The sequence below is a fragment of the Notothenia rossii genome (genome assembly GCF_949606895.1).
Source record: "Notothenia rossii genome assembly, chromosome: 11".
Taxonomy (NCBI): domain Eukaryota; kingdom Metazoa; phylum Chordata; class Actinopteri; order Perciformes; family Nototheniidae; genus Notothenia; species Notothenia rossii.
The window spans coordinates 4,219,110-4,246,536 of record NC_136910.1 but is presented as its reverse complement, the minus strand read 5'-3'; the positions used below and the strand labels follow the sequence as shown (position 1 = coordinate 4,246,536).

The 27,427-nt window shown below is 41.2% G+C and overlaps 2 protein-coding genes across 2 annotated transcripts in view; one reads left to right on the top strand and one right to left on the bottom strand.

The window, feature by feature from the left end:
- The window catches only part of mapk8b (mitogen-activated protein kinase 8b), a 123,952-nt gene that overhangs the window by 55,629 nt on the left and 40,896 nt on the right, over nt 1-27,427 (top strand). The window lies entirely within an intron of this gene.
- Nucleotides 158-27,108, bottom strand: frmpd2 (FERM and PDZ domain containing 2; the record flags this gene model as incomplete). The annotated part of the gene is made up of 28 exons (XM_079656777.1): nt 158-236; nt 380-548; nt 842-908; nt 2,284-2,498; nt 5,897-6,074; nt 6,423-6,508; nt 7,352-7,445; nt 9,597-9,695; nt 9,977-10,140; nt 10,546-10,662; nt 12,293-12,400; nt 12,506-12,586; nt 14,558-14,646; nt 16,642-16,834; nt 17,541-17,700; nt 17,928-18,113; nt 18,194-18,346; nt 19,621-19,759; nt 19,838-19,970; nt 20,553-20,727; nt 21,286-21,357; nt 22,563-22,710; nt 22,889-22,976; nt 24,995-25,070; nt 25,457-25,636; nt 25,731-25,796; nt 26,252-26,415; nt 26,988-27,108. The coding sequence occupies 27 exons, from the start codon at nt 27,106-27,108 to the stop codon at nt 511-513; spliced, it is 3,390 nt and encodes a 1,129-aa protein (XP_079512903.1). The 3' UTR covers nt 158-236; nt 380-510.

Here is a 27,427-nt window from a genome sequence, read left to right as displayed (position 1 = left end):
ACTCTGCTGCCCCCTTGTGGCTGGGATATAAACTTTCATGTTGCACGTATTAGATTTAAAGTGCTTCTTTTGGATATATTTTTCGATAGGAGATGACAGATTGGTGAGCATCATGTAACATTCCCATAAAACCGTCATACTCTCATGATCCAGTTACTTACATTTGTATCTAACTGTTGCTTCCCAAATCCATCCGCATACGGCGTCTGCCTTTCCCCACTGTCCCTTCAGTATGCCTGGAAAATGGAGAACAAATAAACAATTAACTTCTTTGTGACAATTACCAAAGGCGTTTTTTTTTACTTAGAAACCTGTTCATAAATCATAAAAACACAGGTTTTCATTCTCAGGTTTCTGTAATCTGTGGATCATCTCTGACCTTTCAGCAGAGTCCATCGATTCAAATCAGATCAGAACATCTTCTTCGTTCAGTCTCTCCTCGGCCTCCATCACCACTTCCTGTTTGATCAGGAAGCTCAGTGCTGCTTCTGAACATCTCCATGACATCACTCAGGTGTCAGTGAACTGATCGATGGTAGGAAGGATCCCTGCGGAGAACACACATACAGCGAGGAAATGACATGGCTGCACATATGTATATATTGGTGTGTGTGTGTGCGTGCGTGCGTGCGTGCGTGCGTGCATGTATGTATGTATGTATGTATGTATGTATGTATATGTGTGTGTGTGTGTGTGTGTGTGTGTGTGTGTGTGTGTGTGTGTGTGTGTGTGTGTGTGTGTGTGTGTGTGTGTGTGTGTGTGTGTGTGTGTGTGTGTGTGTGTGTGTGTGTGTGTGTGTGTGTGTGTGTGTGTGTGTGTGTGTGTGTGTGTGTGTGTGCACCTTTCGCAGGCCGGCTGAGTGTCAGTGTAACCTCAGCTGGTGAAGACTTGAACAGCTTTAGCACCCTCTGCAGTGAGAAGAGAAATCGTTGAACAGAAATATTACTTCACTACATTTCAAAGTCTTGAATTCAAAACCCTGCTGGAGCAGATGTGTTACGTAAACGCTGAATACACTTAAGGTATAAAAACCAAAAGTTAGTAAGGTGCAGTCAAATGTTCCCTGTCAGGGTTCACAATTATTAATCATGTTTTTGGATTAATAACACTGCTGCATTAATGTCTATGTTTCACTTTACTGTCTGTAAACGATCATCCTATATTTGTAGCTTCGTCCTGTGAGAGTCATATATCTTTAAAAAGTCAACTTTTCATGAGAACTCACTATCAAATTGAGCCACTTTAAGTAAACTACTGTAGCTTTAGGAAACTATGTATTGTTCAATAATTGCTTATAATCAAATGACTGCAACATATCTGCCTAATTATAGCTTGGTGTCTGATTTTAACACAACAGGTCGCCAGGTTTCCTTTGTGACAGAGATGCGTCACACTGATACATGTTAAGCAAATCACGGCTAAGTAATCAGATTAGTGCCACGTCATTAATGGCAGAGATGGCAAAAGTACACACATCCTTTACTCAAGTAGAAGTACAGATACTCGTGTTTAAAAATACTCTGGTGAAAGTAGAAGTACTGACTAAACTTCTTTACTCAAGTCAAAGTAAAGAGGCTTTGAAATGTACTTCAGTAAAAAGTACCCATAACTAGCAGCTGTTTTAAAGAGTACCTGACCTCCCTTTATATTAATGGAACAATAATGTCATTGTTAGCTAATGAATGTTTCCATGGTGACCAACGGCAACATGACAACGTTTCCATTGGTCCCTCTTCTTTAGAGAAGACCAGGAAATGATGGATACACGGATCGTGTTCAAATCAATAGGCACGCAATGACTCTAAATAATAATGATCACGCCACCAAACACACATTCAGACTAAAGGATCCAGCCTGTTTGGAAAATGAGAGAAGTAGAAAGTACAGGTATTTGAGTTCAACATGTAAGAAGTAGAAAGTACAGGTATTTGTGTTCAACATGTGAGAAGTAGAAAGTACAGGTATTTGAGTTCAACATGTAAGAAGTAGAAAGTACAGGTATTTGAGTTCAAAATGTAAGAAGTAGAAAGTACAGGTATTTGTGTTCAACATGTAAGAAGTAGAAAGTACAGGTATTTGAGTTCAACATGTAAGAAGTAGAAAGTACAGGTATTTGAGTTCAACATGTAAGAAGTAGAAGTAAAAAGTGGTCAGAAAAATAAGTAGTGGAGTAAAGTACTGATAACAGAATAATCGACTTAGATACAGTAACGAAATATTTGTACTCCACTACTTCCACCTCTGTTAATGAATGAATAAACCTGATTTATGATGTGCACATACTGAGTAGGTGAGCTCTTTGAGGGACTGTCCGTTGATGGCCAACAGGACGTCGCCCTCCTCGATCTGCCCGCTCTGCTGCGCCGGCTGTCCGGAGAAAAGCGTCTTGATCCGGACCAGGCTGTTGAAATCCTGGATGGGGGGGTCCAGCTCACACATCAGGAAACTGAAGCCCAGTCCGTTGGCACACTTAGTCAGAGTCACATCCTGGGTGTTGTCTGAGGGATTGGAGAAAAGGAGTATTTGGGATGATGAAGAGATGGTGGCGAAGTCCATAGGGACTTGGCTTGGCAACTGGAAGGTCACCAGTTCAAGTCCCGGAAAGACCCAGTGCTACCGAGGTGTCCGTTCCCTACACTGCTTCCCGGGCGCCGTACATAATGGCAGCCCTCTGCGTCTAACACTAGGATGGGTCAAATTATTATACTTATTTGAAAGTAAAGGTTTTCCCAGTTGCTTCCTTTCTTTCTTGGATGAACAGCACATGGTATCACTGGTCTTACAAAAAAAAAAAAAAAGTATGTTGGTACTATCATCCCAAATAGAACAGACAATAATATTTTATAAAAAAATAAAAACAGATTTAAAAAGTCAGAAATGATTGTTTTGAACTGTCATTTGACCATTTTAGGTAACTATAATAATTTTAGTTCCTTAAAACGTTTTTCATCAAGTGTTTGTTGTTGTCCTACTCATTTCAGCCACAAGAGGCCGAGGTGCACCACAACCCGATCATTTTAATTTCACTTTAAAAGGTGGAGATGTCATTTTGGAGCGTTTTGGAGAAACCATACAGAGCCCCAGCCCACAAACGCGCAGATAAGTTTGTGCACAGATGGAAGGCTGACAGGCAGGTAGGCCATCCAGTTACTTTAGCCGGGCCGGCTCAGATGATTGGTCGTGCTTTTTACAGCGCCACGGCTTCCAGAGATGATATTTTTTTTAATGGATTTTTTGTCAAAGCACTTCAGATATTCATTGCTATCGGGATGTTCAGAGCATTCCATGGAATATAACAACAAGTGTATCTCGAGCCGGTTTCTCAAACTTACCTACCCCACCTTTAAGTAGCGGATTTTTTCTAACTTGTCTCTCAGGGTTTACGTACAGTAGGCTTTAGCTAGCCGCTTGATAGCATCAAAACAAGAAACTGTAAACCTGGCTTTATCCAAAGAAAAAGAAAATCAGCCAACCACAATACATTTAACAAATCACAAAGGCTAATAAGTAAGCTTAAGAGTTGTTAGTAAGTAGATTTGGACACAGCCAAGCTTTCTGTTTTGCTGTTTCCTTTCTTTGTGCTAAGCTAACTAGCTGCTGGTTGTAGCTGTATCTGATCAGAGTGATGCCATTCTTTTCATACTACTATTATACATGTTTTTTGTTCTATTAATTACATAGTACACTGTTTTGTCATTAAAGATAATCTTATTACATTTACAGTCAAGATAAATGAATTATTACTTGCATGTCCAATTCATTCTTCTGTAGATAATAACAGGCCACAGTAAAATACATTATAACACCGTTTTGTTTTTAGAAACTAATACATATAAAACAAGACAACACAAGTCTTTACAGAAATAAGCAGAGGGACATTTAAATGTTTTTCAAGATAATACTTGGACTCGATGTTATAACGGCTGATCTGCCTGCCTGTGTGAGAGGAAAGAGGAAGACGACAGATATAGAAGGACAGGCCGAGGGATAAGGACAGCCAGAGGGGATAAGAAGAGGAAGGTCAGTGAGGAAGAGGAGGAAGTGTGTGAAGGTTCACCTCGACAGCTTAGAGAGAATGATCTCTCACGCGAGTGTTTCCGCTGTAGTGTTCGTGACTTAATGATCTGCCTCTCTACAAGGAACTGCAGATGGACCCGTTGGCCAAGTTGTATTTATTATGGGAGAACACAAATGGTTGTTGTCCAAGAAATAGATCCTGGTTGTGACACGAATATTTCTTTTGTGCAATTAAACTAAAAGTAAACAACATTTCTAAAGCTACCTTTTACTCCAGACTACTGTTTCTGTTTTTTTGCTTTCTTTGTTTCTATTTTGATTTTATGTAAATCGTCTTTGAGCATTAGAAAAAGGCACTATAAAAATCCCATGTATTATTTTCCAGTCTTTGCAACAACCCAAAGCGTTTTTTTCCATATATACAAGTCAGCATTTACCCATTTACATAAATTCAGACATGCTATACAAGGTGCCATCTGTTCAGAGAAACTAATGGCGCATTTCCAGTGCAGCGGGTAGCCCCGTCTAAGCGTCCTTAATCGTCCTCAAGCGGCCAGGACAGTTTTTGGTGGCCTTTCCATATAGCGTAGCACCGGCTAGCGGGTACTTTTTCCGGCCCCATAAAATCGTGGTTCTATCAGGCCAGGGCTGAACTAGTGACGTCAACACTCTCGACTGCTGATTGGTCAGAGAGCATCGTCACATGATTGATTTATGAATATAGCTTTGCTGTGTTTTACACTTTAGCATTTATGTTTATAGTTAGCTTTGATATTCGCTTAATTTATTAGAAAGATTTTCTTTTCATGATCTGATATTTCCTCAAATGATGTTATTATGGGGCAGTACTTACTGGTGCTTGAAATTCAAATATTTACTTTTCTTCTTGCTGTGATAACAAGCCACACACCAAGAAACAAGTAAACGATCGCTTCCACATCCTCCATTGTTGCGTGTGTTTTGCCGCCACTGCAGTTTTACCCAGCGTCGCTCTACCCAAAAAGCCGATCGCCCCAACCTACACTGCGTTGCTACCCCAGGTCCTAAACTGTAATGGAAATGCGCTACGGCCTCGGACGGCCAGCGAGGCAGCCCGAGGCCTGAGCGAGGATGCTGAAACGGGGCTACCCCGCTGCAGTGGGCCATTACGTTCAAACACACTTGAACACCATTGGCCATCTGGAGCAATTTGGGGTTTAGTTTTAACCCCAAAGACAACCAACAACCCTGGGTGGAAGTCTATTATTTTACTCAATGTGAAGTTGCTGTATTCCTGCTACTTGTGACTTTGTGATGTGAGTTAATTATTGTATTATTTGTATTGTATTTATCCTTTTATTTACTTGTATTATTATTATTTTATCTGTGACCATGACCTAATGGGGTATGGGTAATTGTATTTCCTTTTACAGACCAATTGTTCTGTACTTTCTTTAAAGGTCCCCTATTATACTGTTCTTCATCAATATATCACAGGTCTCAGATATATACAGAACCTGTCTCTGATTGGCTGAAACACCAAACAGATCATTGCAGCATTACCCATAATCCCCTCTGTTTCAGCCCTGTTTCCAAAGTGCTGATTCTCTGTCTGTTACTTTAGATGAAAATAAGGCGCCCCTCCCCACGCCCCTCTGAGAGAGATTTGGTTAAAAAGAACTCAATGGTGCTCTAGGAGGAGATTCAGGTGATAAGGTGGGGTGGGGTGGGGGGGGGGGGGGTACCTTGGTTGGTGATTGGCTAATGGTTACATGGTTACACAAGCCAAAAAATCGTTGTGTCATCATAAAGTGAATGTGCTGAAAAGTGCCATGTCTGCAAAAAAACATATATATATATCTTTTTTTTTTTTAAAAAGAGCATTACCGGGCTCTCCTACCGTCGTTGACAAAGCTGTAGTCCCGGTGCCGATCGGATGTGTTTGTGGTGGTTCTTTTGGTTCTGAGCGGGCTGGAAGCTGGACTCGTGCTCTGATTGGATGCACTGCTGATGGTGTCCGAGTGAAAAGAAATCCTGGGTAGTTTAATCGTCACCCTCTGTACAACCATGGTCACCACCTAGAGTAAAAAAATGAAAGTATCATTAGAGTTTTGAGGATTCACCGTCTGGGAACTAAACAATATGTGTACAAACTGTTGTGCAAATCCATCTTCTAGATAATTATCAACATCATGAGTGTATAAACGTATATAATTATTAGGAAAGTCAGTCACACTATGTTAGGTGAAAATGAAACACTGGAGCTGGAAGACACACCTGGGGGTTCCCCTTCAGATACAATAGCAACAGAGAGAGAGTTAGATTGATAGATAGATAGATAGATAGAATTTGGGGACGTAGAGTATGAACCTAACATGTACAATATGTCATCATTGGTCTTTTTCCGAAGTCACATTGTGTCTTACCTCCCGAGTTTTGCTCAGGTGCTCCACGGCCTGCAGGTAGGTGATTCCCTGGAAGTTAACCCCATCCACCTCCAACACTCTGTCGCCTGTTACGGAGAGTTAGAGACAAATCAGTATCAAATTCAGAAAGTGCTGAAGCACTCAGAGTACTGTATGAATCGATAAAAGGCCTTATTGGGGTTGCTTCAAATTACTATAATTAGATCAAACATAGCATTATTCAAGCAGTTTGCAAAGAGTTCTCCACGAGTGCATAAACGTTAAGCATTGTTGGACTTGATATTGAGTTGTCATCGGGTTCGAGTTATAACCTGAGCTTTATGGGGGTCTTTAAAACCAACGTTAGGGGCGGAGATAAATATATCAATAACAGCCGGGTAATAACGTAAATAACGGGTGATATTTATAAGAGAGAGAGAGAGAGAGAGAGAGAGAGAGAGAGAGAGAGAGAGAGAGAGAGAGAGAGAGAGAGAGAGAGAGAGAGAGAGAGAGAGAGAGAGAGAGAGAGAGAGAGAGAGAGAGAGAGAGAGAGAGAGAGAGAGAGAGAGAGAGAGAGACGTCACTGCTCATTACCTGGTCCAACACACACACACACACACACACACACACACACACACACACACACACACACACACACACACACACACACACACACACACACACACACACACACAACACATCATCTCGGCTCGCACATTTTATTGCGCACCTTGGAAGTGAAGTGCAGGCATTTTGTCATTCAAGAGAGAATACGATGCATAGTTCTTTTGTAAAACATAATTTTCTTTTAGCCTATTTACCTCGTTAATGTAAATAATACTCATTACATTGAAACATGCATTATTTGTGATTAAAATAATGGTTGGAGCTCAGACCCCTCCTTATGAGAATCCCCATTGGCTCCCACATAACTCGAACCCGTGTCATACCTGAATGTAGGCGTCCATCTTTCTCTGCAGCGCCTCCTGGAACAAGGCATCTTATGTAAAGTCCTCCATTTGGAACATTAGTGTTCCAGCCATCCTGATCGATTAATGACAAAAAAAACATGAATTGAGTATTCTAATATATACTGAAGGGGAACAGTGTGCAAAGAACAGTGTGCAAAGAACAGTGTGCAAAGAACAGTGTGCAAAGAACCGGGCTGCAGTCGAATAGTCCATTTAGCTTAGGAACCTTCCTAAGGGAGTGAAATGACCCGGAAGTCCCTCAGTGGCAGCCATGATAAGTACCGTTCAAATTCTCTAAATGATAGGAAAGGAGGTTTCAAACTTCCTTTATAACCTCCTTTAGCTTAGGAACCACTGGACCTCCCTAACCGAAAGGAGAGGAGAAAATGCTGCCCCACAATGCCTTGCAGCCGCAGCATTTACCGTCACACAACAGTCGGCCGTTCACGGACACAAACGATTATGATGGAGAAATTATATCATGAAAGTTACGGTGCTTATTAAGCATTTTAAAACGTATGTGGTGAGTTGCCAAAGTGCTTTGTTTTGAACGTTCATCAGTATTATAATAAAAAAGAGAAATATGAACATTAGTTTTTACTGAAATGATCAAATAAAGTCAACATTTCACTGAGCTGTGTGGGGTTTGTTCAACTTTTAAAAGATGTTTGAATGGTGATATACACAGTGATAGGTGTTAAGGACTAACGTTTATAATAAATACATTTGTATTGATTTTAAGATCTTTTCATACAATCATACGTATTGGGATCATTTGTATTAATGTGGACCGGAGGGAGAGGGTGACGAGCATAAGTTTCACTTTCCTTTTTTATTTCAATTCCAACTTTGGTCATGAAGAATAAGTTTCTCTGTTGTTCATAAAGCATAAAGCAACAGCATCAGAGCACGGTGCAGAGTCTCTAGATGAGTCCCTCGTTCTTATTAAACATCCATGTTGTAGTCCGCTGTATAGAAAACTGTAGTTTCCATAGTTTCCCCACAGCAGCAGACGCACATTTATGACGTCCGCTGGCGCATCATGAACACGTCAGATAGTGAAAGTGCATTCGGATTCTCTAAAGTACCGCAGTCTCTTCTCCTAAGTCCTTTTGAATTCTCCTATCCACTATCCCTTAACCCCGTGACGTTTCACTCAGAGGTCAAGGAATAGGAGATAGGGTTAGAACTTAGGAGCTGATTTTTGGACTATTCGACTGCAGCCCCAGTTTCACTATTTGTAGTGAGGTAGTGATGTAACATGGACAAAGCAAGCCGGTCAGATGTTAATCCGATTGTGTCGAGCAGACTCATTCTGACTCACTGCTCCAGATTAGTTGCTGTACTAATTACCCTACCTGACTCTTTTTCCTGATGTAAACACATTACACAGATGTAGGATTTTGCAGGTCTGTAACACGGATGCAAACCAATATCTTGCAAACAGAAAGTAGAAGGATTTCCTGCTAATGCTGTAATTGAAAGTACAGTAATATATCTAAGCAATACCAGGCTTTTCAGCCGTAGGGTTTCCAAGCTGTAGTCTATTATTGTTGGTGACTATCGCATTCCAATTGGATCACTTGCCCTTTACGTAAAAGCTTATTATTAGCATCTAGTTTAACCAATTTTTGGGGATGGGGAAAAATAGGACCCAAATACTGAATGAGGAGGGAAGCAGATTTCAAAATGGAACAAAAGGCGAGCTTTAATCACAAAAAGTTGAAAAAACAAGAATCCAAGAAAAGGTACAAGGCACGAGGTAGCATCCAAAACAAAAAGGGACTGTGACCAACATGAAGGGAGACATGAACGACAAAAAATGAACCAACACTGAACACAGGAAGAGACCAGACGAAATACACGGAGGGGTAATCACAAGACGAGAAACAGCCGTGTAGGGGAGGAGAAACACAAGGGCCACAGGTGAACACAATCAGACAATCAGACACACCAGGGACACTAACGACAGGGAGGACAGAACAGCAAAATAACCCCAAAACTAGACACACAAAAACTCAAACCTAACAATTAGGGCAAAATCAATACGTATATTCAGATAGCATGATAAGTCTCTGTCTAGCTGCAGCACACTAAGCTTTGCAATTGAGTGTCAACGTTATTTGGCAACTTTTGGTGCTAGATTTAGCTTCTTTCATTGGAAGAAAGTTGGCATTAGTGCACAGATTAACACAGGTAAAGATACAAATACAAATGAACTCACAGAGATGCTGATGCCCAGACTTCCTGAGATCTTTCTGAGCTCCACAGAGATCTCCAACGGCCTCTCACAGTTTGGAGGGGGAGACAGACAGCAGATGTCCTGAAACACACACACACACACACACACACACACACACACACACACACACACACACACACACACACACACACACACACACACACACACACACACACACACACACACACACACACACACACACACACACACACACACACACACACACACACACACACACACACACACACACACACACACACACACACACACACACAATATCCGTCCTGATTCTCTGTATCTCTGTATCTCTGACTGCATTACACACAGACACACTGATCACGAAACCTTCCCCATGATTATACCTGTGCTCGTACTTCTCGGGGGATGTTCAGCCTGTTGCTGGTCTTCATGACAGAAACTATTTCATCCAAACCGTCTTGTTCTGAGGAGCCGTCCGTTATCGACGTGCCCTGGGATTCGTAATTCCTAAACACGGGAGATCGCACGCTGTTGGGACTGGGGCTCACTGTGGATAGAAACAACAGCTATGTTACACCTCAAAAAACTGAAGTAAAAAATGTTGAGAGAGTTCCATGTAGGCTATGGTAAGAGTAGCCTTCAATTCTATGTGTTAAATGTTTTTGTCTGACTGTGGAAGGCAAACCTTGAATACGTTTGGTTACAGAAATTGTCGGATACAGCTCTCCTTATTAAATTAAATTAAACCCATAAGAAGCTAGAAGCCAGTTAGCTTAGCTTAGCACAAAGACTTAAAAACATAGGAGGGTCAAAGCCACACACACACACACACACACACACACACACACACACACACACACACACACACACACACACACACACACACACACACACACACACACACACACACACACACACACACACACACACACACACACACACACACACACACCTTTTGGCTGTGAGATGATGAGCTGCACCTCCTCAGGGCTGCTCTGCATGGCCTCTGCTGCCTCGCTTAAGGTCACGCCCTCCAGGCTGATGTGGTTCAGAGAGATAATACGGCCGCCTGGGGGCAAAGGTCACAGTGAGCCGGGGGGGGGGCGGTGTCCGGTAACAGTGCAGTTTGAAGACCTGAACCCACATATGACCTGAAAAGGCCTGTGTGTGATCCAATCCCACAGACACCTCCACTACTCTGCCCTTCTTTGTACTTTGCTACACCTTCTCTGCATCCATCTTCTTCAAAAACAAGGAATTCTCTGCACCAAATCGATGGGGGGGGGGGCGATCTACTATTTGAATAAGTGTCGTTATTACGCGGACAAATCACAAAACAAAAGGGCCCCTGGGCACAGACATGGAATTAAGCCTCATCACCTCTCCTACGACACAAACTCAACCGTTGTTTTGCCTGTTTTATTTCGTTCTGTCTCTTTCTAGTCATTTTTGGATTGTTTTCCCCCTTTTACAGCCATTTTAAGTGTTTTTACGTTTCTTTGAAGCTTTTTTGCCTCCCTTTATTGTCATATTAAGTTCGCTTGAAGTCATTATTTGAGCCCTACTGGTCAAATATTTCGGTACCACTTTACAATAAGACTACCCTAAAGGGTTTATAATTAGGTTATTAATTAGTGAAGAGTTTATAGCCGGCCACTAGAGGGCAGCGTCAGTGCTGTCGCTGCCCGGTTATGCCGTGCTCTGACCCGGTAGTGCCGAGCGGCCATTTTAGTTCAAACATTGTTCATTCACTCCGCCTCGAGTTGAGACGTTCCTCCACTCATTCATGTAAGACTGTTTCCACCAGGGGCGGAGTGGGACTGCAAATCAGCCCGGGACTCTCGACCGGCCCGCAAGCAAATACCGCTAGTAAATTGTCGACGGGGGGGGGGGGTGCTAGTGACTTACCGCCGGCCCACATCGTCCGACCGGCCCACTTCAGTACCGGCCCATCGAGATTTGTCCCGAACATGTGTTTCTTCAATTAGGTTATAAACACTTTATCAATCATTAAGAACCATTTATAAACCAGTTCTAACAGTTTTCATACGTCAACACAGGCTCACTATTTGGCAAGATGACTGAGCCTTATATTGGCTACTTAGCTTACTTCGTCTTCTTGGTATCTGTTGTTCACTGAGTTGATTGTTGATGTTTCTGGCATCTCTTTATGACCATTTATTTATGAGTTACTAACATTTATAGTTGCCAAAAGGGAGCCTTGTTGTAAAGTGTTAAACACATTCCCATTTATTAATGAGTTACTATACCGTTTCTAATAAGGCTTAGCAGTTCAGATCCATGTGGGCTCACTATTTGGCAAGCAACCGGTCACAGGTGCCCTGTTTATCCCATGTCTTATAAAAGCTTATTAATGATTTATAAAGTATTCACAACCTAATTAATTAATTAATTACAAACTATTCGTAAACCCTTATTCGTAGTCTTATTGTAAAGTGGTACCAATGTTTCTTTTGACCCCAGGATATTTGGCTTGTCCGGCAGTGGGTTTGGACTGTGAGCCGTAGGGTCCCCGAACAGACCTAAATATGGAGTGTGGACTGCTACTTGGAGAGGTCCCAGTTCACCTCCTGGGCCCTGCTGTGGTGCCCTTGAGCAAGGCACCGGACAACACAACTGGCTGAACTATAGCAGTATATTAAACAGTGTTGAGTAAAAATGTCCACATGATTCTCTACCTGGTCGAATGCGTCTGTCCTTATCAGCCGAGCCACCAGGCACAATGGAAGCAACAAATATGCCCAAGTCATAATGGCCAAGAGTGTCCTCTCCCACTATCAGTATACCTGCAGGGACATTAACCAAAGATGTGTCAAGAAAAGACTTGTTTGAAAAGAAGGGAAGAATCGTCCAAGGGCTTTTTCTGTAAAATGATGATTTGATCGTCTTACCAAGGCCAAACTTCGGGTCCTTCTTTAAAGTAACACATATGACTTCTCGCTCTGTTGATGACCGTACTCTTGTTGGGGTTTCTGTAAGACAAAAAGTAGAATAACCTATTAAAGTGGTGCTTTGGCAAAGACGGTTTGGTTTTCTAATTCCGTCTTTTGGACCCTTGTCAAATTACTGGTTCGATTTTTTAATGAAACTGAAATTAAAGGAGTAGCACGGGCCAAGGAAGGACATGTTACATTTTGGATGGAGATTTAACATTGTGAGATATGGCATTTAGCCTGAGTGGAGGTCTGGGCTCGCTAAGTGCTTTTCAAATTAAACTTTAACCTGAGATGATGCAGTCATTAATCAAATAGATTAGTGGTTCCCAACCTTTTTTCCCCAAGAGCCCCACCAAACGACTCCTGTTGGAAGTTGCGCCCCCCCCACACACACACAAGGGGGGGGGCGCAACAGCGGTAATTAAAGTTTAAAAGTCTCATAAATGCTGAAACTCCTGTCACAAACTAGATGAATGTGATGTATTTTGTTAAAGGAGGATGAAAGTGTAATTAAGGAGCACTATTGGAGTGACTTTGATGGTTATTGGACTCAGGATTCATTCATTTGGATTCCCGCTGTATGAAGAAATTAAAGGACGCCGCAAGTGGAAACAATTCACAAAGGGATCGAACTGTTTAAAACACATGCTCAAAGTAAGCCGGATTTTGCCGATGTGTTTATTTGGATTCAAAAGACGTAAATAATCTACAAAATGGAGGAGACCGATCTGATCGGAGCAACTGAGACAAATAACCCAACTGAAACCGGCATGGACGATGACTATGTTTTAAACATGCGCTTATCCAGAAAAGCCCGGTTTGGACACTTTACGGGCAGAAGAAACATTTCTATTAAAGAAAGAATTATACATTTCTTTCTTTTTATGCCTTTCATAGCTACAGTACTAACTTGAATTGTTATTCAAATTAATTAATCAATTATTTTTTATATTTTATTGTAATGTATAGACAAGGCTTTTAGCGACAACCATGTATTGCTTTACAATTATATGTAAAAAAATAAATATGATATATGGCCTCAAATCATCTGAGGCCTGGCGCCCCCCCTAAGGAACCACTGACCACTCAAATAGAAGATGCATCATTCCTGCTTTCCGCACACTATAGCACACAGTATGTCGAGTAGCTTAAAGGTGGGGTAGGTACGTTTGAGAAACCGGCTCGAGATACACTTGTTGTTATATTCTATGGAATGCTCTTAACATCCCGATAGCAATGAATATCTGAAGTGCTTTGACAAAAAAATCTATAAAAAGATGTCATCTGTGGAAGCCGTGGCGCTGTAAAAAGCACGACCAATCATCTGAGCCGGCCCGGCTAAAGTAACTGCATGGCCTACCTGCCTGTCAGCCTTCCATCTGTGCACAAACTTATCCTGTGCCCTCATTGGTCATGTGCGCGTTCGTGTGTGTTGGAGGAGGGGCTCTGTAAGGAAGGGGCAGATTTCTTCCGGATGTGTATTTTCAAATTCTAGCGACCTCCAGCTGGTTTCTCCAAAATTACCGACCCCACCTTTAACGCCTTAAAATGTCTTGTATATGTTTATTTTGTTGTTGTTATTATTATTTATTTGATTTGATTTCGATGTTGTCTGTTTGTTTGGTTGTTCTTTCGGTATTGTTGACCCTGGTCGAATGGTCTCTTTTACTCCCTTTATCGTACGTATGTGAGGCTCTATGTATGCATGTATGCTTTCTGTGTTTGACAATGTCACAAATAAATCATATATTAAAAAAGAAGAATATGCATCATTCACCCACCAATCAAAAGCAGTGACATGTTCGAAGTGCATCATCCCTCAACTACTGTCAGCATAATTATTCATGAAACAAAACTGCATCTGTTAGGAAATCTGAAGGCCACAGAAACTTCAGCAGTTGGCGCATGTTCTAACCCAAAGAGCACGCAGGTACAATGGAAGAAGTTGCAGTAACTTCGTCATTGCTCTTGCTTGTTTTTGTCAGTTTAAGAAATCCTTGGTCCTACCTTTGGCGGCAGGAGAGCAGGACGGCGCTTCAGGTCCGCTCCTCTGAGAGCAGGCCGGGGAACGCAGACTGGGGCTGCTGGAGTAGATACTGCACAACAAACAATGTTGATTGATTGATTGATTGATTGATTGATTGATTGATTGATTGATTGATTGATAGATAGATAGATACATTTATTTAGAACAAGTAAAATAAATAATTACAAAACAAAACAAATGTTGCAATGTGTAACGAGACGCCGTTACTGGAGCTCTCGTTAACGTGTTTATCTAGTCATTGTACTGTGTGGGATATATTGACGACAACTTCCCTGTTCCCCATGTATGTTGTTGCTGATTGTGTACACCTGGTGCCCTGTGTTGTCTCCTCCCCCCTCACCTGTGTCTAATTGCTCCCCCCCACCTGTGTCTTGTTGTGCTAATTAGTGTGTAGGTATTTAGGCTCTGTTTTCCCTGTCTGTGCGGAGGCTGGTAGTGTGTGTGAGATCTTTGTGGCTGCAGGATGTGTTCACGGAGAACAGCAGGATTGAGGCTGTGAACTTTGTGCACATGATTTGAATAAATGCCCACGTCGGGTTATATTTTTGGACGTTCTGCCTCCTTGCTTGGTCGGGCCGCTCAACGGTCAGTCTCACACAGTGCATAGTCATGTAAGAGAAATCAAAACAAAAAATGACATTTACAGCATTAGCAACAAACCGTGCCACATCTAGTGTTTGAAAAGGAGTGAGAAGAAGTATAACTTATTTAATCTCACCCCCTTGTCCCTAAATGATTTATTTATAATCTGCAATAATCATTTTTTTTGCATTGTTATTATTATTAATCGGCTTTACCTGTTGATTGACATACATATATTGCACACATACATACTCACACATATACACATACAGTAGTCAGACACCTTCCCCATCCCGTATACATGTGTCTGTTTAGGATATATACATATTTTAATATATTTTTTTGTTTTTGTATTCGGGATTGTGGGAAACTGTATTTCGATCTCTCTGTCTGCACACACAAACTGAAGGATTGACAATAAAGTTGAGTTTGAACTCAACTAGCAAGAAGTAATCTCCATCCCCCTAAGTGTCTCACCCGTATTTTTTATAATTACATCAGTGTTATTTTATGTAATTATAGTATATATATGTTCTTAAAGTTTTGCCATTTTTATTGAATTTCAGAAATCATTTGTATATCGATCTTGTGTTTTATATTCTACAACAATATCTGTTTTCCTGTTTTCCTTTCTTTTTTATTACTGCCGATTTTTATTCCATATTTTATTCCTTTTTATTCCATTCCATTTCTATGTCAAATTATATTTGAATATATTTGTTATTTTTAATATTTGTCTAGTTCTCTATCTGTGTTTTTAATTTTTGTTTTACTTTTATGTATGCACCACGACATCAAGTCAAATTCCTCGTACGTGTCAGCCTACCTGGGAATAAACCTGTTTCTGATTCTGATATAAAATTGAGATCTTTCCCGTTGTAGAGGCTTCTTCTCTGTTTGTCTTTTGTTCTCCGTTATTTTTGTGTATTGTTAAATTGTGCAAACCCATTAAACCATACTTGCCAACCTTTAGACCTCAGAAATCGGGAGCATTTCAAAATGCAAAATTTGGGGGGGGGATGCTAGTGGATCGCCGGAGCTGTTAGATTAACATTAACATGCTTATTGTAGTTGTAAGTGCACTGCCTTGCGGCCTGTAGCACCGTCCTTGATGGAGCATATGTGTGGGCTGGACCTGTATTTTACAGGAAAGCAGTGAGCAGAGAGTAGAGTAGTTGTTGATTCTTGTTCTGTTTTCTGTGAATATCTGCCTCACCCTCTCAGACTTTGAGTTGAGCGCGCTACTAAAGAGACGTGTTACCATGGAAACCAAACAATGGTGGAGCTGTATTAAAGTCCGAGTGGAAACAATCGTGTGTAAATTTGATTTTGTCAGAAATCGGGAGAAATGCGGGAGAAATATGACCCCGGGAGAAAACCGGGAGAGGGCAATGAAATCGGGAGTCTCCCGCGAAAATCGGGAGGGTTGACAAGTATGGATTAAACCCATTAGTCCTCTTACCTCTGCTCGTTGAGGCGCTGCTGCTTGATGCGGCTCTCGATCCTGGCTGTGACGTCATCACACAGCTTGTTCAGGGACCCTTCCTGAGGCGTGGTCAGACCGCTGTCGTCCTGCGGCGTCTCCGAACACGAGACGGACTTCAGCTGGCTGCTCTCAGTGGGAGAAACCTCTGCGTACCGCCCTGTGTTTTCATCTGGAGGTAAACACAAAGAAATATGGAGTTATCTCTGGGAAGTTCAAACAGTCTGCCTTTACACACATTTTCAACATCAAAAGCCGGCTTTGCTCTAAATCAGGGGGGTCAAACTCAAGGCCCGGGGGCCAAATGACCGTGACTTCACTTCATGCGGCCCCACGAGAGCTTGCAAAGAATATAGTATGTTTATTATACGGTTACATGCAGGTTTACAGAAGCACGTTGCCAATAAACTACATGTCCCACAATGCATCTCAAATTTGACTTTTTTCTCAGAATTTGACATTTTTTCTTCAAAATATTCCCTTTTTTCTTAGAATTTACCTATTTCTCAGAATTTGACTTTTTTTTCCCAGAATTTGGCTTCTAAAATAATAATTTTGTGACATTCTCACTGAAGAGACTTGCAATTATTTGCCCTAGACTTCTTCTTTCAGACGTAGTTAATTATTAAGTTATTACCCTATCTGACATTAATCCAATGCAGAGGCAATAATCTAATATAATACATTATTTTATATATATTAAATATTTATATATGCCTTTTTATATAGTCTTAAAGTTACAACCGGCCCTTTGAGTGCAACCATAATGCTAATGTGGCCCGCGATGAAATTGAGTTTGACTTTTTTTTTCACAGATCCATAACTGCTGTAAAGAAATGTCTACTCTACTGTTCAGCATTCATGGTGCAGCGACTGACCTGAGACCAGGCTTTGGCTGATCTGGCGAGAGTTCATCTCATTGTTGAACTTGTGTTGAGCTGAACAGAGGTTACAAAGATACGTGGCTATCTTCGATCTCTCCGTGATGAAGTTGTACTTCTTCTTGCTGCCCCGGCTCTCCACCGTGAACTTACGTCTCTGCAGGAACATGAAGGAAAGGAGTTACTTGAAAAGTGAGATCATTCTCTTGATAACAAGGGAAATTCCAGCCCAATATCGTTATAATAGAAGCTATAGCTGTCGTCGAGACCCTAAATGAAAATGTTGTGTTATTCTCCCAAAAGTATATCTATTTTTTTTTGCTTCAAATCCCTTCTGGGGCTCTGTAAAATATTGCATGGCATGATGAGATAAATCACACTCACATTAGAGGAGATGGTTGCTGTCTCCCTCCAGTAGAACATCTGACTGGTGGATCGGCAGCCATCTTTAACCTCGTAGACGATGACTCCTTTGACACAAACCCCAAGGATGATCTCTCCTTCTAAGGGCTTCTTCTCTCGCATCACGCGGTGGAAGAACACACCGTATTCAGGCAACTGCTGACACAACTAGAGCAACAAACAGAGTACTTGATGTAAGCTATAAGAGGGATTTGCAGTCCCTAAAGCCTACACATTTGTTATTTTACCTTGAGGAAATCAAGCTCTGATTCATCAGGGAGCATCTGAGCGTTGTTGGTGTGAAGCCGGAGCAGTTCTCCCTGAATGTAAGGCAAGGCACGTTTCTCCATCACGCTCTTGGAGACATACTGGTCAGGGCGGTAGTAGTTTCTACCGTACACCTAAACACAACAAATCAAAGCCTTTTAGAGAAACATATACCAGAAATATAACTAAGGTCATTTCTTTGTAATTCCTTTGCATCCATTTCCGATCCACGAAGCTAATACTGAATGTCCTCCTCCAACATGAGAGTACACATGATAACAAAGGTATCAACTGTAGCTGTGAACATGACAGGATGTGTGATTACCTAGAAGAGCATCAGGACTGTTTGAGGCATATGATAGCTATGTGATTAACATGATGATTCAGCCTCTATGGAGAGAGACATATGACAAGCATGCTCATTTCTGACGTGGAGCTAATCTGAAGTAAACATTGAATACTGCTTTCTATTCCTCCATCTTGTGACTGTGGAACTCCCTCTCTTGGATATCAGCATGTGAAGGACACTGTTCAGGAACTAGTTGATGCTCTGTATGTGATGACTCCTTCCATTCTGGAGAGGATCACAGATACATGGATCCTGGTGTGTGTGTGTGTGTGTGTGTGTGTGTGTGTGTGTGTGTGTGTGTGTGTGTGTGTGTGTGTGTGTGTGTGTGTGTGTGTGTGTGTCTCTCTCATATATGTGTGTGTGTGTGTGTGTGTGTGTGTGTGTGTGTGTGTGTGTGTGTGTGTGTGTGTGTGTGTGTGTGTGTGTGTGTGTGTGTGTGTGTGTGTGTGTGTCTCTCTCATATGTGTGTGTGTGTGTGTGTGTGTGTGTGTGTGTGTGTGTGTGTGTGTGTGTGTGTGTGTGTGTGTGTGTGTGTGTCTCTCTCATATGTGTGTGTGTGTGTGTGTGTGTGTGTGTGTGTGTGTGTGTGTGTGTGTGTGTGTGTGTGTGTGTGTGTGTGTGTGTGTGTGTGTGTGTGTGTGTGTGTGTGTGTGTGTGTGTGTGTGTGTGCTCAAGCCGGTGACCAGTGATTATTAACATTTTTGAGATTTTGATAAAAAGTGAGAATCTTTGAGATTTTGAGAAAAAATATTTAAAAAATGATTTTGAGAAAAAGTGAGGATTTTGAGATTTTGAGAAAATGTCAGAATTTTTAGAGAACATTTCAGAATTTTTAGAGAAAGGGAGAATTTTGAGATTTTGAGAACAAGTCAGAATTTCTTTTTTTTGTATATGATGACTACTTCCATTCTTGAGAGGATCGTCAATCCATGGATCCTGAGATTGAAGCTCGAGCCGGTGACGAGTGATATTTTTGTAACAATTTTGATTTAGTAATTATGTAAATGTCGGTCAAATGAACGATGATATGCAGATGTTTAATAATGTGTGGTGCACAACCTCAGGCATGCAGTCTCCATACTCGGTCTGCAGGGCCAGAGCTCCCAGGTAAAGAGCCGTTTCCACATGGCAGGACAGCCTGTCCTCCAAAAGGTCTCTCCTGAGCTGCAGGTAATACTGGTGGCGGGTCTGTTTGTGCCTGATAGAGAAGACCGCATGTCATTAAAGGATTACCAGGGAAACATTGGGGAGCAACACAAGAAAGAGAAATACTTACAAATGTGAAATGTCCTTCACAAAGAATTTAACTCTGAAGAAAAGGACAAAGGTGGTGGTAGGCACTTTCTTCCAGGTATCTGGAGCTACTTTGGAAATCTTGATGTCATTGTCCACAAAGAAAAACTCGTTATCTGATCAGAAAATACAGAGAAAGCAATGAGTTGACACAAATGTTAACTTACACTGGAAAAAATGCTGCTCCAAAAACAAGTTAAACAGAAATGAATACAAGCCGTTTCCCCTTGAAATAAGTGCTAAAATCTGCCAATAGATAATTTGTTTGGTAAGATTTATTGAAATAAGATGGGATATTTAGAGAAATCTGATCTTGTAATTAGCTGGGAGAGCAAATGTTGAACTATATTTGACCAAAATCAGGAAATGTTGTTACACTATAAGCCGCAAATGCTCAAAAGTTTTCTATTTTTTAATACAGGTGTAAAGAAATATGTGTTTCATGTGAGATACAACTCAAAATAAGATTTTTTGACTTAACAAGATGATGCATTGTCTAAAAACAAGACCTGATATCTCACTGCAGTGTTACTTCTGAAGTTGTCTTATATCAGGTGTCAAGACATTTTCTAACTAGATATTAGACACATATACTTGGCAAGATTTTGAGTTTTAAAGTTCAATACAAGTCTTTGTTTCATGTTCCGGTTTGAACATTATATAGTCTTTTTGTTTGGCTTTTTTGTAAACGTCTTTACCATCAATATAAGCAAGGCCAAAGTAGAAATGTTCCGCCAGGTTGGAGTGAGCCACGATCATGTCGAAGACGTCCCCTCCTCTGGATTTCACCTCACACTTCACCAGGATGCTCTGACCGTTTGGCATCACCACACTCAGCTCTCTCTGCGTGGTCAGAGATTTCCCTTTTTTTGACTGTGAAGGGGAGAAAATTACTTTTAGGACAGAATTTAATTTTTTTTTTAAACGATCTGATGGTTGCTGAATATGCTCAGGGTAAGAAATGGTCTATGCAGTTGCAGAGTAATGCTTTATTATTAATAAGGAAATGCTTGTTAAGAAAGTTCAAGAGTCTCAACTTGCAAATGTTAGAATCATTATCATCCAGAGATTCTTGCTCTAAGACAAGGTGTACCATTTTCAAATATTGTAAATATCCAAAACTCTGAAATCAGATTTGGTTTATTTAGCTGTCCATAGCCCAACACTCATTAACTAGTAGGAGATTTGGGTATTTTGATCAGGTCAAAAGTCAGTCTCCAATCACATTTGGCTGATTCCCAAATAGTTTAATTGGTTGTTTGATTACGTGTTGACCAAAGCCTCCTTTTGGTTGCCCTGTCGAATCAACCCTTTAACTGTCAATTAACCTCTAGATCAACATGCTTGAACGGTCAAAAATAGTCTTTGTGGTTTATAACCGACACGCCTACAGTAACTCTCACTATTTAAATTCTGTTTCAAAGAACTCACCAAGATGGATCCAGGAAGCTCCAAGACAACCAGCGGCTCATCTAACATCCGAATAAACTCAGGACCCATTTCCTGCAACAGATAACAAATAATACAAATATTATACTGTCAGCTCCCCAATCCAAAGACCTATCATACATATCCACTTCTTCATGTCTCTTCTACATCAACATGTGTCCCCTCTTCTCCATGTCTCTTCTACATCAACATGTGTCCCCTCTTCTTCATGTCTCTTCTACATCAACATGTGTCCCCTCTTCTTCATGTCTCTTCTACATCAACATGTGTCCCCTCTTCTTCATGTCTCTTCTACATCAACATGTGTCCCCTCTTCTCCATGTCTCTTCTACATCAACATGTGTCCCCTCTTCTTCATGTCTCTTCTACATCAACATGTGTCCCCTCTTCTTCATGTCTCTTCTACATCAACATGTGTCCCCTCTTCTTCATGTCTCTTCTACATCAACACGTGTCCCCTCTTCTTCATGTCTCTTCTACATCAACATGTGTCCCCTCTTCTTCATGTCTCTTCTACATCAACATGTGTCCCCTCTTCTCCATGTCTCTTCTACATCAACATGTGTCCCCTCTTCTTCATGTCTCTTCTACATCAACACGTGTCCCCTCTTCTTCATGTCTCTTCTACATCAACACGTGTCCCCTCTTCTTCATGTCTCTTCTACATCAACACGTGTCCCCTCTTCTCCATGTCTCTTCTACATCAACATGTGTCCCCTCTTCTTCATGTCTCTTCTACATCAACATGTGTCCCCTCTTCTTCATGTCTCTTCTACATCAACATGTGTCCCCTCTTCTTCATGTCTCTTCTACATCAACATGTGTCCCCTCTTCTTCATGTCTCTTCTACATCAACATGTGTCCCCTCTTATTCATGTTTCTTCTACATCAACATGTGTCCCCTCTTCTTCATGTCTCTTCTACATCAACATGTGTCCCCTCTTCTTCATGTCTCTTCTACATCAACATGTGTCCCCTCTTCTTCATGTCTCTTCTACATCAACATGTGTCCCCTCAGTAGAAAGACACTCTGAAAGTTTCAGGAACAAAGATTCTCTCTCTTTTTGATCCATTTCTATAAAAACGTGTCTGAAAATGAGCTGATCAGATTTTGGCCACTTTATGATGTCATAACGATGTTTTGGCTTGAGTAACCATTAGCCAATCAGCAACCAAGGTAACCCCCCCCCCCCTGATGATATGGGAGACCTTTAATAATCCAGTTTTATGTCACATGATATTTTGCAGTACCAGCTCACCTTCAGTTTCTTGTCATTCAGACTCATGGTGGACTGGAACTGTGCGTGGGATATTGAGTTTGCGATTCGACTGCCATCCATGTACGGACTGCGGTTCAGCTGCTGCCAGCTGCTGAAAGTTTCCATGTGTCGACCTCCAGAAGGAAGCCTGGGAAAAATACATTTATCATTCTCAGTCTGAAGAAAAACTAGATCTGACAATCATGAAAAGATGGCTCAAACGTCCCACTTTTCATTTCATTCACTGAGGGCTTTGTCCAACCAGCATTTTACTTATTTTCTCATTGTCAGCAGCATATCATACTGAGGTGTGCAGTGCTTCATACCCTGTAGGCTCGCATGGATACGATACCCCGGAGAACGTTCTAGACACTTTCTTCTTCAGCGACCATGTTGAGTTACTAAAAGAGTTTCCTGAAAATAAAAATGGTATGCAATATTTACATGAATTTACTAAATGTGCAGCTACAGCAGTTGCTTAGCTAGCGTAAACTAAACACAAGAAGACGTTCATGTAAATGTCTAGACTAGCTTTGCCCAAGGGGGAAGCAATTAGCATGGCTAGTTGATATATATTTGTAAATCAGCAACATGACATTCCTTATATTCACCATACAAAAATAATCTCTGATATATGGGGCTATAGCCGGTTAGCTTAGCGCATGAACTAGACAGGGGGGACACTTTTCAAAATCTCGTTTGTGTCCCCCTCACTTTTCAAATGTGTTTTTTTTTTTTACGCAAGTGGTCATCGTCACGGAGGAGCGTCTGTGTGTGTGTGGCAGGAGCGCATTTTGTGTGAGAGAGAGAGAGACAGAGAGAGCTACGGGGGTTGTTGTTAGCATTTGGTGCTAGCTCGGAGCTAACGGAGATTAGAAGCTGTTTCAACAATAAGGAGAGGGAGAGTGCTCTCCTGTCGGACTGAGATAACGTCAGCTCAGGGAGGTAAAGGACTCGCTGAGTGATTATATTGTAAACTTTAGTCTAAGTTATCTCAGTGGGTCTCACACGGTTTGGTCTAAACAAATATTTCCATCTATTTAATATAGTTGTTCAAAATAAGTTAAAAAATAATTCCAATGTCAGTAACAAATTAAAAACAAAGTTTGAAAGGGGAGTGATTAGTCAATTATGCATAAATAAAAAGAAAGAATGCAGACTAGGTAAAATAAAGATAGGAGAGGAGTTTATCAATGATGTGTTATTGGTTGTGAGCATATTCTAATTGTTCTTTGGAGAATTTAAATGTATACAGTTCTGTTTCATATGAGTGTTGAGAGCTGTATCCATAAATCTCTTAGTTTGTGCACCAGATTGATGCATTTAACTTCAATTTAAAGAAAAAAATCTTATAAATTTGCACACTCATTATACACACTACACATTTTTTCTTGGATTAGTTAACACCATAGTACCTAATATATTTGTAGAAAGGCAGGAAATGGAATTAAATCGAGAACAATGTTTCATTGCGGAGGACCCCCTGTTTTGTGTCCCCCCCCACTTCTCAAACCAAAGTTACACCCTTGGCTTTGGTGCTGTCCAAAAGTAAAACAAATCTACCTACGCGCACCTCTAAATCTCACAAATTAAGAGTCTATTTTGTATGTCAAAAAAAGAACACATGGGTCAATGGGATTATGTGCCTGTCACTATTTCCTGGCTGGGAGCAGAGTCTTTTACGCACGGCCGTTTGTGTTCAGCTCTAACAAACAAGATATAAAGTGTTAATTAATGAGATTGAAAGGTCCTTTGGAGGCAGGTTCAGTTACTTTTGGACAGATCAAGGCTTAGCACATGCTTTCAGTCTTTGCCCTGTGCTTCGGCTACCCAATGTAACTAGCTACCTTTAAATATCTCAAATTTGAACATTTCCATTCGTGTACAGATTACTAAAATGGTGGTGATTATAAATAAGTAGTGTTCAGTTTCTCACGTTTGGACAGAGCCAAAGGTTAGCCGTTATCTTTATGCTAAACTAAGATTACCAAGATATGTAAATGCTATCAAATATTTCATCTTAAGCTTTGCAATGAAATTGAATAAGCATATTAAACTAATTTAATTCAGCATCCCTTCTTGTCATTCAACAAGCTAAGGTGCAGGACAAGTGTTGATGTCTGTGAGATAGATAGGAAGGAGACAGACTTATGTAGGAAAGCTAACATGAGTTGTTTTTCAGAGTGTTTTTTTGGTGTTGTGTAACAGGCTGCTTTCTGGCTCAGACAAAGAAAGCCTGACCATCTGCCCTGTCTGTGATAGGGTGTTAATGCAAGATTTGATTGGTTGAACTCACAGTATAATTAAAAAAGGTATTAAATGTACATGTCACCACTTCTCAAAGAAGAACACAGTTTACAGAGCAGATATACAGTTTATACTGAAGCAAACAGGAAAAATAAACAATTTAATGGAAGGGATCAGTTTCTTACTGTGTAATCTGTCCCTGACGATCTGACTGCGGTCTGTTAGCTTGGATCCATTTTCAACCATCGACACATGGTCCACCTGCAAAGACATCACTCTCCAGCTCAAGCCAAACGTTCAAAAAGATGGTGCAATCAGAAAAATCAATAGAAAAAACTCATATGGTTAATTAACTACACCATGTACACATAAAAGCCTTGAACCTTGAACTTGAAAACACCATCTACAAACTAATGCATTTAGCTTTGCAAATAAAAAATGTATCTATCAAAACAAACACATTTTTCTAATAAATCACGTTTGTTTGATAGTTTTATTTGCAAAACGTAATGCATTAGTTTGTAGATGTTTTGATTCAAGCCGTGAATCATAAGGCATTTGTACAACTTGTTTAGTTTGTTTGTGGAGTTATGGCAGGAAATTAGCTCATCTGAGCATCTGAAACCAAACGAACATCCTCCACTCACAGAGCTCCTGTAGACATCTTCCACCAGCTGCCGGACGAGCCTCTCAGGAGGGGGAAGCATCGCGGCCCGGTGGTGAATCTCGCAGGTGTCTTGCACCGTCATCAGGTCCGTTCTCCTGACCACCACGTCCTCACACATGCTCAGCAGCAAACCCTCCAGCTGGGCACTGAGCTGCACTGGCTTGGGGCAAACAAGAGACAGCAAAATGGATGACGTGCAAGTACTACAAATATATGCAAGGGATGAGCAAGGGATGAGCAAGGGAGAAAGGTACCTGGTTCTGAGGTAGATGATAATCAACACACCAATACAGAGTCATCCCCACTGAGTACACAACCATCTGAGGACAAGAAACGAGTCAGACGTTCATTTCTGTGTTTTGATTCAAGGGATTTGGTTACACACAATCTCTGGAATAGTTAGAGTTGCAATAATGCACATTCTATGGCAATCTTGCACTAAAGCACATTCTCAAGATATTGAAGTGACTGTTATTTTGTATATATTGATTGTTGTGTTTTTATGTAGGTCTTAATGAGTGCACATGTAAAAATGTGTCTTTGATTATGTGTATAGGCTATAGGTATATACATATTTGCACACACATCTTTTTTTTTTTATATTCGGGATTGTGGGAAACAGTATTTTGATCTGTCTGTCTGTACACACAAACTGGAAGATTGACAATAAAGTTGACTTTGAGTCATGATACATGCACACTTATTTCTCTACAAAGCACAGATTTGTCTTATATATTCTGAAGTAGACGTCCTCACAACAAATCCGTTTTCCAACCTTTTCGGCTGCAGTCCTGGTGGAGGCATTGTGACCCGGCTGGACCTCTGGAGCTATGAAGGAGGCCACGTCTTCATACCGTGCACAGCTCTTAAAGGCAACACTCCCATTGGCTGACAGCAGCACCGAGCCGGGGGTCAGCACGCTGAACATGTTGCCTGAACCTAAAGAGAAGGCAAAACTCAAACTAAAGCCATTTACCAACTCAAAGAGGTTGTTTTGGATACTGTTGGGAAAGTACTGAATGTACTCTTCCAATATGAGAGTAGCACATGATAACAAAGGTATCCCAACTGTAGCTGTGTACGTAACAGGATGAATGATTAGCTAAAAGAGCATCAGGACACACTGTTCTAGGCTTGCTATGTGACAACGATTAACATGATGATTCAGCCTCTGGAGATAGACATATGACAAGCATGATAATTTCTGACGTGGGTCTTAGCTAATCTGAACTAAGCATATAAATACGGCTTTGAACTGATATTCCGTAACTGTGTAACTCCTTCTCTTGTATATCAGCATGTGAAGGACACTGTTCAGGAACTAGTTGTACCAAATGCTCTGTATGTGATGACTACTTCCATTCTTGCAAGGATAATAAATGCATGGATCCTGATAATTAAAGCTCTAGCCGGTGACTTAGTCTGTTTGGATGCTCTTAAATGTTGGTTTGTCAAAAGTCCTGCACCCTGATAAGAGGGGGGATTTGGGAGGAAATGGCACGAGGGGTTACCTTTCTTGGAAATGTCCAGTAAGGCCTCAGTCGTTGCAAGCAGCAGACACCAGACCTCATCCTCATCCAGTGGTGATCCCCGAGCCTCCAACACTTCTGCCAGGGTCACAAATGTACCCATTCTGCTGGGAAACATACAAAGCATTGGAGAGTGGATTGCGATGCTTTTGTTGCCACTCGCTGCACAAATAAGACAAAGAAATGAGCACCTGAAAAGCCTGAATTGCATCCCTTACTGTGCTGCCGGAGACTACCATCTTTGGTACTCCTTTGGTCATTTGCACTTAAAGGTGGGTTAGGTAATTTTGGAGAAACCAACTCGAGTGCGCTAGAATTTGAAAATACAACCGGAAAAAATCTGCCACTTCCTTACAGAGCCCCTCCTCCAACACACACGAACGAGCACATGACCAATGAGGGCACGAGATAAGTTTGTGCAC